This window comes from Pholis gunnellus, assembly GCF_910591455.1.
Source record: "Pholis gunnellus genome assembly, chromosome: 11".
In the NCBI taxonomy this organism is placed as follows: Eukaryota; Metazoa; Chordata; class Actinopteri; order Perciformes; family Pholidae; genus Pholis; species Pholis gunnellus.
In genome coordinates, this window is record NC_136538.1 from 20,269,552 (window position 1) to 20,285,691 (window position 16,140).

At 42.3% G+C, this 16,140-nt stretch overlaps 1 protein-coding gene across 4 annotated transcripts in view; it reads right to left on the reverse strand.

Moving 5' to 3' along the window:
* Positions 1 to 16,140, reverse strand: part of LOC306703388 (echinoderm microtubule-associated protein-like 6) — a gene marked incomplete at both ends in the record, with an annotated part of 54,765 nt that continues 38,625 nt past the window's right edge. The window contains 24 exons of one of the 4 annotated variants that reach the window (XM_079169349.1): positions 1 to 25; positions 234 to 334; positions 748 to 901; positions 1,129 to 1,232; positions 1,348 to 1,510; positions 1,903 to 2,075; positions 2,475 to 2,663; positions 2,760 to 2,874; positions 3,101 to 3,258; positions 3,440 to 3,648; positions 3,840 to 4,013; positions 4,498 to 4,518; positions 5,298 to 5,396; positions 5,722 to 5,851; positions 5,937 to 6,015; positions 9,794 to 9,920; positions 10,236 to 10,470; positions 10,852 to 11,028; positions 11,412 to 11,500; positions 12,249 to 12,380; positions 12,715 to 12,867; positions 13,686 to 13,827; positions 15,223 to 15,350; positions 15,950 to 16,061. In XM_079169349.1, the coding sequence (XP_079025475.1) occupies positions 1 to 25; positions 234 to 334; positions 748 to 901; positions 1,129 to 1,232; positions 1,348 to 1,510; positions 1,903 to 2,075; positions 2,475 to 2,663; positions 2,760 to 2,874; positions 3,101 to 3,258; positions 3,440 to 3,648; positions 3,840 to 4,013; positions 4,498 to 4,518; positions 5,298 to 5,396; positions 5,722 to 5,851; positions 5,937 to 6,015; positions 9,794 to 9,920; positions 10,236 to 10,470; positions 10,852 to 11,028; positions 11,412 to 11,500; positions 12,249 to 12,380; positions 12,715 to 12,867; positions 13,686 to 13,827; positions 15,223 to 15,350; positions 15,950 to 16,061 (3,189 nt within the window). Of the gene's footprint in view, positions 26 to 233; positions 335 to 747; positions 902 to 1,128; positions 1,233 to 1,347; positions 1,511 to 1,902; positions 2,076 to 2,474; positions 2,664 to 2,759; positions 2,875 to 3,100; positions 3,259 to 3,439; positions 3,649 to 3,839; positions 4,014 to 4,497; positions 4,519 to 5,282; positions 5,397 to 5,721; positions 5,852 to 5,936; positions 6,033 to 9,789; positions 9,921 to 10,235; positions 10,471 to 10,851; positions 11,029 to 11,411; positions 11,501 to 12,248; positions 12,381 to 12,714; positions 12,868 to 13,685; positions 13,828 to 15,222; positions 15,351 to 15,949; positions 16,062 to 16,140 lie in introns of all 4 variants that reach the window. The other 3 variants (XM_079169348.1, XM_079169351.1, XM_079169350.1) reach the window with 3 other exon arrangements.

A 16,140-nucleotide genomic window follows, 5' to 3' on the forward strand; every position in this document is an offset into this window, starting at 1 on the left:
TTACAGGCATTTCCACACAAACACACTGAAACACACAAACAGACGTTGACACAGTTTAACGGAATGCAACTTATTCAGAGTAAGATTTATTTAACACAACATGTAGAGACAAGCTGAGGGAAGTAACTGACTATGTTTACTGAAATGTGGTTAATGAATAAAAATTCCATTGCCATAAAAATATATACATTTTGAAAACAGCAGGGGTTCTCCATTTCAGTGATCCGTTTTACCTGCAGTCGTCTCCTCCTATGCTGATCACATATTTGTCTTCATGGGAGAACCGGATGTTGGTCACATGAGCCGAGTGGCCGAGGTAGCGCTTGTGTTTGGCCTGCAGACATAAAGGTGTGGCCGTCAGCGCTCCCCCAGTTTGGAGGAACAGACAGAATTACCAGCATGGGACCAAAGCATCGTGCTGCTGGACGAGGGCAGCAAAACCGGTCTACCTCTGCCTCAATCGGTTAGTTAGTTTGTGTTATTGTGCGACTTAAGTGTTTAAAAGGGTCCGTTCGGATTTATGAAAGTTACACAATAACAAACCAACCAATAGAGGCAGCGGTAAGTCTGGTGGTTTTGTTAATAATAAAGAAGTTAATACAATGTTTGCCTTTATTTTAATGCCTTTACCACCAAAAATAGGAGGATTTGTTGAAAATTAAATGTTTGGTGAGAAATGTAGAATTGTTGTGGAACCATCGAGACACATATTTTTGAGAGCTCAAATGTGAAAAGGTTGTGACTCACAAACTTCTCTGTGCAGGGAAAGTCGAACAGTTTGACCAATCCAAAGTCATCCCCGGTGACGACGTTCAGGCCGGCGTGAGACACACACGCACAGTTCACTTCAGCTTTGTCAGCATTTCGTGGCCATATCCCCAAAACCTCCTCTCCCAGGATGCTGTGGGAGAGAAAAGTCCTTTAATTTAAATGAACGGTTTCAGAAAACAGAATCAGTTACATTAGGATTTTACTAAATATGGAGAAACTCATTTTATTCTTTGACTTTTAGGTTTTACAGTTTAAAGTTTGTGTGTGTGTGTGTGTGTGTGTGTGTGTGTGTGTGTGTGTGTGTGTGTGTGTGTGTGTGTGTGTGTGTGTGTGTGTGTGTGTGTGTGTGTGTGTAACCTGGTCCAGGTGGCCCAGGTGATTCTGTCGATGATGGTCTGGTCGTTCACCAGCTTCCCTGAAGGAGCCTCAAACACCTGGCGCTTATAAGCTCCTGTAGACACCTGCAGAAACAACACACAGAACGTTTCTAGCTCATAGATACATTATACAGTATCTACTGTGTATATATACTTTATATACAGTGTTTATACATGTATATATGTGTGTGTATATTACCTGTATGTAACAGCTGTCAGCAGAGAAGTCGAGCTGCAAGATGAAAGCAGGGATGTCGCTGCAGTAAACCAGCCGGTTCAGAGTCGGTCCTCCGCTCACATCGTAGATATCCACCGTGTTCTCCACAGAACCGACCGCCAACAGCCGCCGGTCCGGACTGAACCTACACACACACACACACACACACACACACACACACACACACACACACACACACACACACACACACACATATACAAGAGTTCACTCAAACGAAAGATACAGCACTACTCAATTAATATGCCCCTTATTATCCTTAATCCTCACACTCAGAGTAATATTAAGAACATATTTTCATCTATGAATTTTCAGTGTTGTGAAAATACTTTTACGTATACTTTTACGTATTTTTTTCTGTTAATGTCAGTGGTGGCATTAAAAATGTACACGTATACAAGTAGAAGTCCATTTACCAAGTACAAATACTTAAAAAAAAACAAATACTCCACTACATTTATCTGACAGCTTTATTTGACAAATTAAAAATGTATATTTTCAAACTCCACTCTCTCCCACCGGATGTCCTGGATGGCGACGCTGCGGTCTCGTTTCTTCGCCCACATCTTCAGTGTGTTGGCGAGGAGGACGAGGAACTCGCCGTTCTTCATCCCCACGGCCAGCATCTCTCCGTCTGCACTGTAGCTCACACACCGGGCTGCGTGGCCGACGCACACCTTGTTCAACAATTTCTACAAAAAGGGAGAGAAAAAGAAACAAGAACTCATTCAATATACTAGGGGAAAAAAAGATCATTGAACTCTTCTTATGAATAAATATTCCTCTGGAGAGTTTGGAGGAAGGATATTAATACCAGCCGTCACAGCGAATGTGGGATTGTTTTTCACCTTCTGAGTCTGTGTGTGAGTCACCAGTTGTTTACATTTCTGTCTGACAGACTTTGTCACATAAATAGCATCGGGATGTGCAACGACCAGGACAAGAGGGCTACGGTGACTTGAAAAGAAAATCTGCATTGTTTCAAGTCTTTGCTGATTCAAATTTTCTTTTTTTTAATGAATAATTATTCTATATTATCTTTTACCACTTAGTTAGTGACAGTGAGATGGTGGCGTTGTGTGTGTGTGTACCTTGTCAGCGAGGTCCCACAGTCGGATGGTGGCGTCGTCACTGGCGGTGACGCAGAGCTCTTTGGTAGGATGAGCAGTCACGCCCCAGATCCCCCCCCGAGCGTGACTGTCCAGCAGCAAGTTGGACGCTGCGTTCTTCTCCCCGACCTCGATGATCTCCCCGTCCTTCGTCCCCACCAGGATCTTACCCTGAGGAGGAAGAGGAGGATGTGGGCTGATGAGGAAGAGCTGCCCTGAGGGAGGACGATAACTGAGGGGTGAAGATCAAAAGTCTAAACTTCTCACTTTGCCTCTGCAGACGGATCGGACACACTCCACCTGCTGTCCCGTCTCCAGCTGGAAGGCTCGGCAACGTTTCATCTCCTGATCCCAGAGCTTCACCGCACCGCCCTCCTTAGTCCTGAAACACACACACACACACACACACACACACACACACACACACACACACACACACACACACAACAAATGAGGAGGTCATTTGTTTCTGAGGTTTCAAGACAAAAAAATTATCGTTTTTCCTACTAAATATGTTCTTTGGGAAAAATGGGTTAAATATTGACAGATTTTCCTTGAGGTGGAATGAAGAATGTTCATTAGTAACCATCTGTAGGTGTGTTACTCACGGCCTCTCCTTGCCGCCGGTGACGATGAGTCCGTCTCTCAGCGTGGTGTACATGGTGAAGACCGGCCCGGTGTGAGCCTTCGCCACCACCCTCAGCAGGTAGTGATCCCTCCACACGTACACGTCCCCGTTAATGGCTCCAGTGAACGTCAAGTTATTCTGCAAACACACGTCACTGGTTACGCTAATAATGAATCACATTTCACATGATTAAAATAACAGTAATTCTGATAGATAAACACTCAGTACCTCAGTTTTATCAATATTGATATTGCGTATATATTTAGTCGTGTTTCAGGTGATTTTACAAACAGCGACAATAATTCAGCAGGTGACTCACAGCACCGAAGGCGACAGACAGCATCGTCTGCATCCTGCCGTCCTCCACCGTCCCCACCACGCCCTTCTTGTACATCAGAGCGCCGCCGGCCAGCGTCCAGAACTTCACATGTTTAATTCCCACCGACACGAACTGGGAGTCCGAGTCCGGCCGAAACTCCACCACGAAGATCCGGTCCGGGTGTCCGGCTTTACTGCACACCTTGGATCCTGCAGTGGAGTTATTTTAAATGTATTTTTTATCTTAATTACTATTAATTACTATTCTCACATCATGCACACACCAAGATCTTGTCATCTGTCAAATGTTATCATGTAAAAACATTTCATGCTTCCAGATTTGCAAGAGGAACATTTTCAATTCATGGACTTTTACTCTTTTAATGACTAGGCCGTCTGACCTTCCTGCCAGCGCCACACAGTGATGGTGTGTTCAGGATCCACTCCAACGGACAGCAGCAGCTTCCCTGTGGCGCTGAAGTTAACGTAGCCGACGCCTTTAGTGTGAGGACAGCGGAGGATGGACAGAGTCTGTTTACTCATCGCATCCCACACATGGATGGAGGGAGTGGTGCCTACGCACAGATCAAGAGACACGAGGAGAGCAGAGAGAGGTTTTTAGCATGACAGAAGGGTGACAGAGTGTCACAGAAACAGAGCCGGGAGAGGGATCGATGCAGCCTACAAACACTCTGACAACCAGACCAACAGCAGTGCTTCTCTGTTAAAACATCGCACTGGTAGCGTCATCAACAAATACGTTTTTTAGAAATGTTTTCCTGTTGGCTTCGGTTGATTTCATCGCAGGTGCTGTGACGCTGCACTATGAAATAAAGGCAAAAAGCCCCAAAAATGATGAGAATATTAGAATATTAAAGTATAGAGGAGCATGTTGTTGGTGTTTCAGGTCACTGCTTGTTGATTTTCATCGACCTGAACTGAAACCAAAAGCAGCCAGGAAGAAGGGAAATCCTGAGTTCTAAAACTAAAACTCTGCCGCTGGTCTCTGGGTGTCAGGGTGTCCGTCGTGGAGAGGCGGGGGTGCGGTTTGTTTTTTACCTGGCAGTTCACTGATGTCACCTGAGGTGTTGTGAGAGAGACGGCGACAAATGAGGCCAGCCAAAACACACACACACACACACACACACACACAAAAACAAAACAAAAAAAACAGATAAAAGTGTGAAGTGAGTTGTTTCAAAGAGGCTCAGCCATGACAGTAAAGATAAATGTTTATGGGTCAGTCTTGCTGCTTAAATCAACCTTAAAATAATCAGCAGATTAATGCATAAATAAAATAATCCTAAATTCAAAATGAGCTCCACCTCATCTACAACAGTAAAACCCTGTAAGTAATAATAATCTAATGATATAATATGAAGTAGTACAACAGTCACAGGAGACATGTTTCTGCTTTTAATACTTTAAATACATTTTCCTGATTATACTTTTACTGAAGTACCATTTAAACGCAGGACTTTTACTTGTTACAGAGTATTTTGTTCACTGTGATTTTAGCTGATAACTGTTTTATTTATACAATAAATCTGAAAAAAGCTGAACTTCTCCTGCTCTCTACGCTTCTTTCCGCGAAGATATAAACTACATGAAACAATTTCTATTCCGTCCCTTATCCTTCTTCAAATGAACATCTGCTGATTTCCTTTTAAAGACAAAGCTTCCTCTGTGTTAAGTGTTGTCGGTCTGTTTCTATTCACTCTCAGTGGAAAACAAGTAAAGCAAGCAGGTTAAACATGAAGCAGAGGAGAGAAAAGCAGGACTCATTGAGCTCAGACGAGTTAGTAGAGAAACACACTAACATGCAGAAACACACACAGACACACACATGCTCAGTGTACCGATCTGTCCAGTGGCGATGACATTTTTGTATTTCGGGTGCTGATTGGCGGTCAGAGAGAGGATGTCATCAGTGTGTTCCAGGTAGAAACTCTGAGTTCCTGCAGCACAAGAGGTCACATGAACACATCACTTTGATGCACTGATTAACACATAGTTATGTATCCCATTAGATCCTTAAAAGCACACTTTTCCTTTAAGTAGAAGTTCTGAGTACTTTTTAACTGCATGACCTTCTCATAACTGTGGACGTCTTTACACATTTAAAGAATGTCATGGGCTCTGTTAACTGATAAGGATAAGCTGGTGAAAGAGGATGGAAACTAAGAGAGGAGAGGAGGACAAGAGGAGACTTAAACTAAATAACCCGACCAGTCAGAAAAGGTCAAAAGTGTGTGTGTGTTATGACTGCGTTGCAGTGGTTACCAGTGGAGAGGCTGTGGACGATGGCGGTGGCGGCAGTGTGGTAGACGATGTCGGTGCCGTCGTTGAGGTAGTGAAGGTTGTTGCGACAATCGAAGCCCCGAAAACCAAACACGTGATCCAACACCATGTCCTACAAGAGAGAGGAGGAGACGGGTAAACAGGAGGGCAGACAGACGGACTGTGAGAGAGAGAGACAGGTCGAGGGACAGACAAACCTCCACCAGTCTCTTCTTCTTGGAGACGTTGTTCTTCTGGAGTTTCTCCGGCTGCGGCGCCGCTCGACTAACCGGAGGCCTGGAGGACCAATCAGACTATTAATCAAGTAATCAATCAACCTCCATCAAAGACGGGTGGAGGAACAGTCAGTGAGACAGCATGGTCAGTCTGAAGACAGACAGGACAGACAGACAGGTCAGCCACAGACAGATGGGTTCTTTTTGTTCCTTCTGTCACAAAACCTACTAGCGCTATGAATACTGAGTACTTAATAACGTAGAAGAAGTAGTAATAAGCAAACTAACAGTTGTAATACAAGTAGTAATAGTAAAAAAGAAGTAACAGTGTGGTAGGTATTTGTAGCAGTACTATTGCAGTACTAGTTGTATCAGTAAAGGTAAGAGTAATAGTTGTAGAAGTAATATTTAGTAAAAGAGTATACTGTAATAGTAGTTCCTTGCTGTAGCAGTAGTTGTAGTATTACTACTAGCAAAAGTTATATTATGGTACTATAAATGGTAATAGCGAAAGTACTGGTGTAGTAAGTATGTGGTAAATGTACTGAGCAATACTAGTATTATCAGATAAACGTGATATTAAAGTAGTTTAGTGAAGGCCTTTGTACACCAAGTCTGTATTTTTCATCAAAATGTCTGCATGTTTAACAATAAATACAACCTCAACATTTACAAATCAAGTCAGAAATCTTCGCTTTTTCTTACAGTTTTCGGAACAGGTTTGATTAACATCGTCTACCAACACAAAGCACTTTGTTACAAATAAAGTAAAGAATACCGCTATTAGTATTACTATTATTACTTCTATTACAACCATTTAAAATAACTATAGAGACTCTTATGCCAAAATCTAGATTCATTCCCCAAACAATGTGACAGTTTGAGGTAATGCCTACAAACACACACACACACACACACACACACACACACACACACACACACACACGCAGAATGAAGAGGTGTTACAACAGTAAGAGGTGAACAGACAGGTGGACAGGTGTTACCTGGATCCCCTGGACAGCAGAGGGATAGAACCAAGGTACAGAGCTTTAGAAAACACACACACACACACACACCTACACACACCTCTTCACAAACAAACACAACAACACACTCACTCAAACACACATAAAGGCCTCATGCCTCAGAGAAACTATAATGTGACTAGCTGGGTGCTATAGCTACATGCTAACAAAATGCTACCATGCTACTCATACTAGCTTTCGTTTTCAGGCTAACATGCTAGTGTTGCTAACTGTGTTAACAGGCTGACATGCACAGGCACTGACAGTCAGTTTTTAGTCCTGGGTCAGATCTTTTTTACAGGTGAATTAGTGCAGGAGTCTTCAAAGTCTGACACTGTGAGCCCCCCTTCAGACAACCATATCCTGCTCTAAGTTTAGGAACCACTGTTCCCATGATGCTTCACTTCGGGAAGTATAATGTTGACAGGGTCAGTTAGTTAGGTGTGGACGAGCTGGATTACTTTGATCGAAAAGAGTGAAGTTTTTATTTTATTGACATTTTAGATTTGTTTCCAGTGAGATAATTTAATAAAGTGACTTTGCTCTTGTAAACATAACTGTCGCTGCTCTAGAAACAATATTTGATAATATATCTAAATTGTAAATAACTTCTAATCCTGTTCTTAATTTATTAATTTTTTTCAATATATGTTTTTAAAATAAATTATTTAGTCATGGAAAAGAACAGAGTATTGCTAAGAGTAGCTCCTTGTAGTTATAAAATCTTAAAGAGACCTATACCAGACCAGGTGAGCAGAGGGTCATATTGTTACTTGCAATCTGCAACCTCACCACTAGATGCCACTAAATCTCACACACTCTTCCTTTAAAACATCCACAACAATAATCTTAAACATCTTTATTTTATACCTGTTCTATTTGCCATCACTTAGGCCAAACCTGTTGCTTTATTGTTTGTGTAGTGCTTTGTTTTATTTTCATCTATTTATTTAAGTTGAATGGACGCCAACGGAACCAGCAGATGTTGGCGGCGGTCATAAACCAAGCATTACATTTCATACGGGAATGAAAGGAAAGGCAGAGAATGCTAATCTCATTAGCTCATTAAATCAAGATTTTGGATAAAGAAACTCCAAGTATTTATCTTCTGTGATCAAATCACTAGAAGACTATATACAAGCAGTATATTATAGCTGTTATTGTTGAAGGCATCCCTACATTCGGATGCTGTAACACAGAACATATAATCTAATTAGACATATCATATTGACATTTAGCCCGTCTACAAATCATCTACACAGTAAGTTTCATACTTACTTGACAATGCCCTGCCTCCAGGGGAATGCAAGTTAAAACACAACACAGATATTAAAAGTTTCTACAAACAAGGCCAGAGAGCAACACTCAGGAAGTAAGGGTAGCACAAAGGGACACAAACAAAAGTCTTTCTGTTAGAAACACACAAGGGTACTTTGTGTACTTCGACACCATTAGGCCTTTCCACTACAGGAACTTAACCTGATGTTTTGGATGTACCTCACTAAAAAAGTGTGCAGAGTGCATTTCAGTTGTAGGACAGACAACTATGATGAAAGTGATACTAATGGATGTTCTTCTACATTTACATGTGATACCTTTGAAACATCGGTATCCTTAAAATAACTGCCGTTCCTGCTTGCTCTCTGCACTCCATACCATTAAAAAAACATCCTGCTTGTCAATTTTCTCCTGAATTAGAAGACAAGGAAGTGGAAAAAACACTTCCTGAGCTTTTTTGAAACTTTTAACGTATACTGTGCAAACAATTACATTTTACACAGATTACGAGGCGGGTATTCTGAGTCAGACCTGTATGTGGAAGAATCAAACTTCCTAAACACGAGCTGTTGAATGCACCTGAAGTTACAGGTCCTTAAGTTCCTGTAGTGGAAAAGGCTGACTTTTGTGTCTGTACTGCTGCAAATTTACAAAAACAATTAGAATTTCCTTCCTTTTCTTTTTTACTAAAGCACATCTTGGCGGTAAGGCACTCTTTCTGGGAGAACTTTAAAGTCACTACCGCAACAAGGAAGACGTGCGTTTAGTTTACATTTAAGGATTGGTGATTCATTCTTTCACTTTTTAACATTTGTTTCAGAATTTGGTTGTTAATCTTGTCGTGCACGATTAGTTTTTATTTAATTTCAGTGTTTTTCAATGCCCTTTATTGATGAGTGTTTTGAAGACAGAAACTCACTGAAAACACTGAAATTATAATAATCCGTTAGCATGTGCAATGTGGAAACAAACAGACGAACTGAGCCAACAAGTTTGTTTCATGAAGGGACCAAAACACACTAATCGATCATGCAGAAACTGTGCATGCTTGAGATGCAAAATTTAAACACACAGGTACAAACACACACAAATACAACTGTTTAGGGGTATGCAATTACACACACACACACAAACAAACAAACACACACACACACACAGTGACCACTGATGACACACACCAAGGATAACATGAATGGATGAATAGTCAATCAAGAGTTTGCTGAAAATGTCAGCCTGTACAAACAATCTCAGTGTTTTAAATTCAAAAATCATCACGCTGAATGTCAACAACAGCAGAATACAAACGGTTTCTAAAGCTTTTAAGTGTAAATGGAGTATTTTAAAGCTTAAACTGCAGCCGGCAAGAATATACAGTACAAGACCTGAGTACTTCTTCCACCTCTGCTTCTCTCATAGAAATGTAGTTTATTTATTCTACTCGGCTATTCATTTCAGTCCTTTCACTTTTCTGTTTTTCCCAGCAGACAGTAAAGTGTGTGTGTGTGTGTGTGTGTGTGTGTGTGTGTGTGTGTATACCTCTCCTCAGCAGACACCTCCTTCAGCTGGTGGTGAGGTTTGGTTCCTCTCATCTCTCTGATGCTGACGGCGTACATCTTAGTGGTGTAATCCACCGTTTTCTCTCGGGCAACGTCACTGTCATAGCCTTTGCACGCACACGCACACGCACACGCACACGCACACACACACACACACACACACACAAATTTGACTTTTGTTGAGCAAAGGTTCGTGCTAGGCTTGGAGTATTAATATCTTTATTATTTGTATTATTATTATTTCCTCTGCAAGGAGGACCTAGAGCTCGGTCGTGTGTAGGCGTCGGTCTGTGAGTGATTGTGTGCACCTCTGTGTCTGTCCACGGCTAACCAGCAAACTGCAGATGTTGTTTTAGGGCACTTGGGCACTTGTTTTAGGCAAGTGCAGAACAGCTTCTTGAAAAAAATAGGGACACACCCACCTCCGTCCTCTTCGATGTCGTCGTCCGACTCCTCGCTGTCCACGGTGGGTCGGGTGTCGCAACACAAAGGCCCCTCCCCCTCTACACTGACCCCGCCTCCTCGCTCCCTCGCCCAGATCATCAGGGCGGTGTCGGCCCCGCCGACCGTCAGCAGCGCCGAGTCGTCCTGAGCCCAGCGGACGTTTGTCACCTGAGCGCTGTGGCCCACGTAACGCTTAAAACGAGCGTACTGACCCTGGAGGGAGGAGAACAAAAATACTGATGACAAAAATAAAAACATACTTCAATAGAAATACAAGTCCTACATTGAAAATTTAGAAATAAAGGGGAATGCAACAATAGAGCAAAGAAAGAAATAAGGAAAGGAGAGAAAAGAAGGCAAAATAAGGCAGTAAAGAAAGAAAGTCTTCTTTGATAAATTCTCTAATTATATTAAAATAATGTCTGGAAGTCTTCTTATCACTGAGCTGAAACCAGTCGGCTTCAGATAAAAGATTTACTCAAAAACAGCCATGTTTATCTTGTGTTTATCTTATGTCTATCAAATGTTAATCTCCTGTTAATCTGAGGTAAATGTTCACATGTAAAGAGCGACCAGTGACTCCATCTCACGTACTCGAACAGGGTAGCCGAACAGTTTGAGGAAGCCGAAGTCGTCTCCGGTGGCGAGCAGCGTTCTGTCTCTGGTGAGCGACGCGGCGTTGATGTCGGTGATGTCGCTGTGCGTCGGCCAGATCCCGTCACAGCTCGAACCCAGAACACACGTCCAGCTGGACCACTCGACTCGCTCCAGCTACACACACACACACACACACACACACACACACACACACACACAGTAACATAATACACACGATCACTGAACAGTAAGATTAGAAACAGGACAATAACACTCAGATAAGTAACCCAGAACAACAACGTTCTGAAAATAGCATGATTCTGTTGTTGTATTTCTTAAATTAAAAGCAAAGTTTAGTTGGTACATTATGTTTAGTTGGCAGGAACATTATATATTTAATCCAGCCTTGGTTTTTTTTTCTCCCAGCATTCATCTGTCATTTCAAACAAACACAGGAAAGGCTTAGCTTGAAGATTGTGATAAAGATCTTAACTCAGCAAAAAATAGACCTCCGAGCCAACACACACACTCACTCTGACACACACACACACACACACCTCAGAGTTTTTGATGGTTTGTTGTCTTCCTCTCGGGGCTTCGAAGAAAAGTTGCTCTTTGGCTCCTGTGTTCACCTGCAGCAGTTTACCTGCAAAACACACACACACACACACACACACACACACACACACACACACACACACACACACACACACACACACACACATAAATACATAATGGATCTTTTATAATTGTTGAATTAATTAACTTGAAACCAGGCAGCAACCTCTGATTCTGAAAAGTGAAGCCAATGCTGAAGTGCCTTAAACTTGCACTATCTCTAATGGCCATCAGGGGGCGACTCCTCTGGTTGCAAAAAGAAGTCTGATTATACAGAAGTCTTTGAAAGAATTACCTTTCTTCTCACTTGATTTATAACTTCAGTAAACATTGTAAACATGAATTTCAAACTATGATCCCATTTAGAGTAGAATAGACCATAAAGCACAGTAGCTTTAGGGCTTCCTTGTGATTGACAGGTCGCTACCACGGCGTTGTCCAGTTTGGGTGTTGTAGGTGTAATTTAAATTGTATTTAATTGTAACATTTTGGCTGACTAAAAATGTCGTACTCAGTGTTCGGTTGTACTTAGCTCCACCCTCTCGTGTCACTTCTTGAAAACTATACTTGGCTGAAATATGGCGACGGCCAAAATGCCAAAGTCGAGGCTTCAAAAAGGTTTGATAAGAACTCGCCCTGTTCAATGTAAATTACCGTCTGACGGACATTTTATTAAACCCTTTCTTTCAAATTAAAGGCACTGCACTGCTGCAGCCCACTGCTCCTAAATGCTTAAAACTGAGCAACAGGTGAAGATGTAGAGCGCTGTGTGTTACCTCGAGCGTCCCAGTCGATGTGTGTGATGTAACTGGACGCCCCTTTGCAGATCCCCACTCTCTTACTGCTCAGCACGTTGTAGATGTCCACAAAGCTGTCATGTGACGCCACCGCCAGGAATTTACCTAAGTCTGAGAACATGCGTGAGGATGAGTGGATATATCCGCCAGCATGTTTTCTTGAAAATATAACAGGCATTGTCATTGGATTCTAACTTTTCCGATGGTGCTTGAACAGACCATTTGTCGAAATCTGTAAAACCTGTAAAAAACATTTAATTCTGCACAACTGGGAAGCCATGATTGACTCGATTGACACCAACAGTCACGTGACAACAACTTTGACTGATTTTGACTGGTTCAGAGGGTTAGGCAGTAATATAAGTGTTGATGTGTGTGTGTGTGTGTGTGTGTGTGTGTGTGTGTGTGTGTGTGTGTGTGTGTGTGTGTGGGTGTGTGTGTGTACCTGGGGTGAAGCGGATGTCAGAGATGGCGTCGCGGCGATGGTGGAAGCTCAGAAGGTCCTCCAGTGTGTCGGCGTTCACCACCAGCACGCCACCGTCGCTCAGACCGACGGCCAACGCCTTTCCATCAGGGGAGAAGGCACAGCAGCGACCGCCTGGAAAACACACAACACACACAGTCCGTCAGTGGTTTCCTTGTGAGTTACGTTTGTAGTTAATCACCGCGGTAATTTAATTATTCACTGACTTGGCAGTAGTCTGATGTTAACAGTCCAGCCGGGGATCTTCGTTGCCTCTTTCCCTTGTGTTTTCTGTCAGCTCTCTTTTGTTTATTGCATAATGGAGCCAATTTGTCCAAAGTAATCTTAAAAACTGCAAAGTCACCTATAAATAAAAGCACTTCTACCTCTCTGTAACTTTAAACTGTTCTCAGCCTGCATGTGATTGCTTGCACCAAGCGTTGACCTCGTTTACTGTCAGCTTTTTGTTTTATTCACTGACTCTGTTCTTGTTTTTTTGTGTCTATAGCACAAGCTAGCTTCATCAAAAGAGAAAACTTATTACAAGCACCGTTTTGTAAATGATCATCAAAATACTATATTTGTGTTCCAGGGACCTTCTGAGAAACGTGTGATATTTGAGAGTTTCCTGACCAACGAACACTTTGTTCAAGAGCTGTGTAATGAAAACTAACCCTAACAATCTATAGGTCATGACATTTAAGGTTGCATTTAAGACATTTTAGTTGAGTAGGAAACTCTCAAAACCTAAATGTTGGAGTGTCCAACAGTCTCTGCTTTCAACTGAAGTACGACATGATGATTATCAGGTGGATCATCTCACTTAAACCAGCAGATGTCTCGAAGGAAGGAAACTAATCTGAGAACTGATGTATGATTTGGAAAATAGAGTCTAAAATACAGGATTTGTAAAAACACATTGAAGCTGGCGGTCTGGTCCTTTATCTCTTTACCTCTCTTCAGCTTGCGGACGGCCACCATGCGGTGATTGGCCGACGTCTCCCACAGACGCAGGGTTTTATCGTCGCTGACGGTGGCGCAGACGGGGAGGAGGGGGTGAGGGGCCAGACCCCAGACCTCTCCCTCCATGTGACCCTGCACACACACACACACACACACACATTTATCAGGAAGACATACATTTACTGTATTTACTGTAAGACACTGGGCCGCTCAGTTTGATTGTTTAATCTGATTTACTCGCTAAAATCCCTGTTTGCTTTGTTGCCCTGGGTTTCACCTCTTAGGCTACATATGGACTACCTGCAGACACTGCTCAGGGCCCTCTTTAGCTGCATGATTTTCAGGTCAATCTTTTTTTTTTTTGTAGTTTACAATTAATATTCTTCTAGAAATACGCTAGAATTGAGTCACAAAGTAGTGTAAAGCCCGGTGTCTCTTTTTGTTTCGCTGCCGTTATCATTAAAAACACGAAACATTTTATTCTGCAACTGCTGATCGATCTGCAGCAGACTGCTCCCCTCACCATGGCAACAGGTGCCGTTGCAGACTACCAGACATTTAAAAATACCTGAGGTCCTCTCTCACTCACACACACACACACACACACACACACACACACACACACACACACACACACACACACACACACACACACACACACACACACTTCTAATGGAATTGATCCATTTGATAAAGACATGAATGTATTTATTCATGCAGAAGCACAAGTCCAGTTAGTAGCTCTTGTCGAGCTTTCAGTGACTTCATATATTATAATAATAATAATAATAATAATCATCATCATGATCATCCTCAGCATGTGATCATATGATGACTAATGGATCTGATGATGAGATTGTTCTGTCAGTTAACGATGTTGAACCTCCATTAACTCATCATCTTTTTTTTTGGGTCCCCCAACATGTCCACTGGTCAGCGTCAACCATAAGCTTCACTTATTTTTCCATTAGGACACCTGTTGCATTCTGGGAAATGTTGTTAGCTGTTCACGTGGAGGCCAAACGTTCAGAGTTAAAGGGATACCATAAAACAAACAAACTAACCGATCGAGGCAGCAATTTACCAGCAACTTGTCCTTCGAGGTCAAATGTATGTTTTTGACAAAGGAGGCTTTGAAGAGAACATAGATAAAGGCTTTAGTTTCACGTCAGAAACAATAACAATAAGGTAAAGCTGTGGAAATATAGCGTATACCGTCCACAGCAGTACATTGCTTTGCTCCCGTGCTGGTACTTCTGTCTGTTTCTTCAAACTGGTCACGTGTTGACTGGAGGTAAAACACTGACTGTGGATAAGTACCTGATACGACCCCACTTCAAAAGACCCAAACTATCCCTTTAAGATAAGTGTGACAGTGGAGAATCAGCTAGCTGCTAACAGAGCCTGATGCCCGATGCATCAGTGCTGTTGTTTAACATGTCTTTATAACAGAGGATGAACTGTTGACTGGACTATGTTTGAGGAGTTCACAGAAACCTGCCGGCCGGTCAGAACGACATACAGTACCTGCACCAGCAGGGTCATGGGTCCGGTCTTGTCGATCTCCAGGACTTCTCCGTTTTTGGTTCCCACCAGGATGTGACCGTGTCCCAGAGTGATGGCCCTGATGGACGGGTTGTCCTCCAGCAGCAGGCCTACACACACACACACACAAACACACACACGCACACATTTATATTTATATTTATATAGAAGTGTGTGTCCTCATGTGTCCACCTGATGGCAGTATTAGATAGACGAGTTTCTACTGTTTTCTACTGCTTTACCTAAAACCCTTGACAGAGCCAGCAATTATGACCATGTTCCCCATAATTAAATCTACAAAACGCAAATAAATAACTTAAAAACACAACTTAAAAAATAAAATGTAACCGCTGTTATAAGAGCATCTCTGGCCTGTCAACGGTCAATGAGAACACAAATGAAAAGAAGCAGCTGTAACACAATGTTTTACTTTACTCGTGACATTTTAAAAGGCAGCTTTAACATTATTGAGTTCATTAAAATAAAAATAATAATAAGTTCTCACACAGTCACAAATTAAATAATCAATGTCAGAGAGACATTCACGTAGAGGTGTAGGATGCAGCTGTAGCTTAGTCTGCCTTCTTTTCCCACAAAACAAAAGTTTTGAACAAGTATATTTTTGGAAAGTGAGGATGTGTTGTCGTGTTCTCAAAGTGGTGTTTGAGGGTTCACACTTGGTTTTAGGGTCAAGGGTAGTTGTGTGCACCTTTAGAGCCCGGGGACAGTGACGCTCTCTTGATGGCGTACGTCTTCAGACAGCGGTCAAACATGTCGTCCCACAGCTCCACCACACCGTCCTTCCCGCCCGTCACAAAGCCCTGAAAAGAAATACTTATATTTATTGATTTCACCAGTTAATTTGGGTTTTGGGAGCAGGGCCACTCCTCTAATAAACCT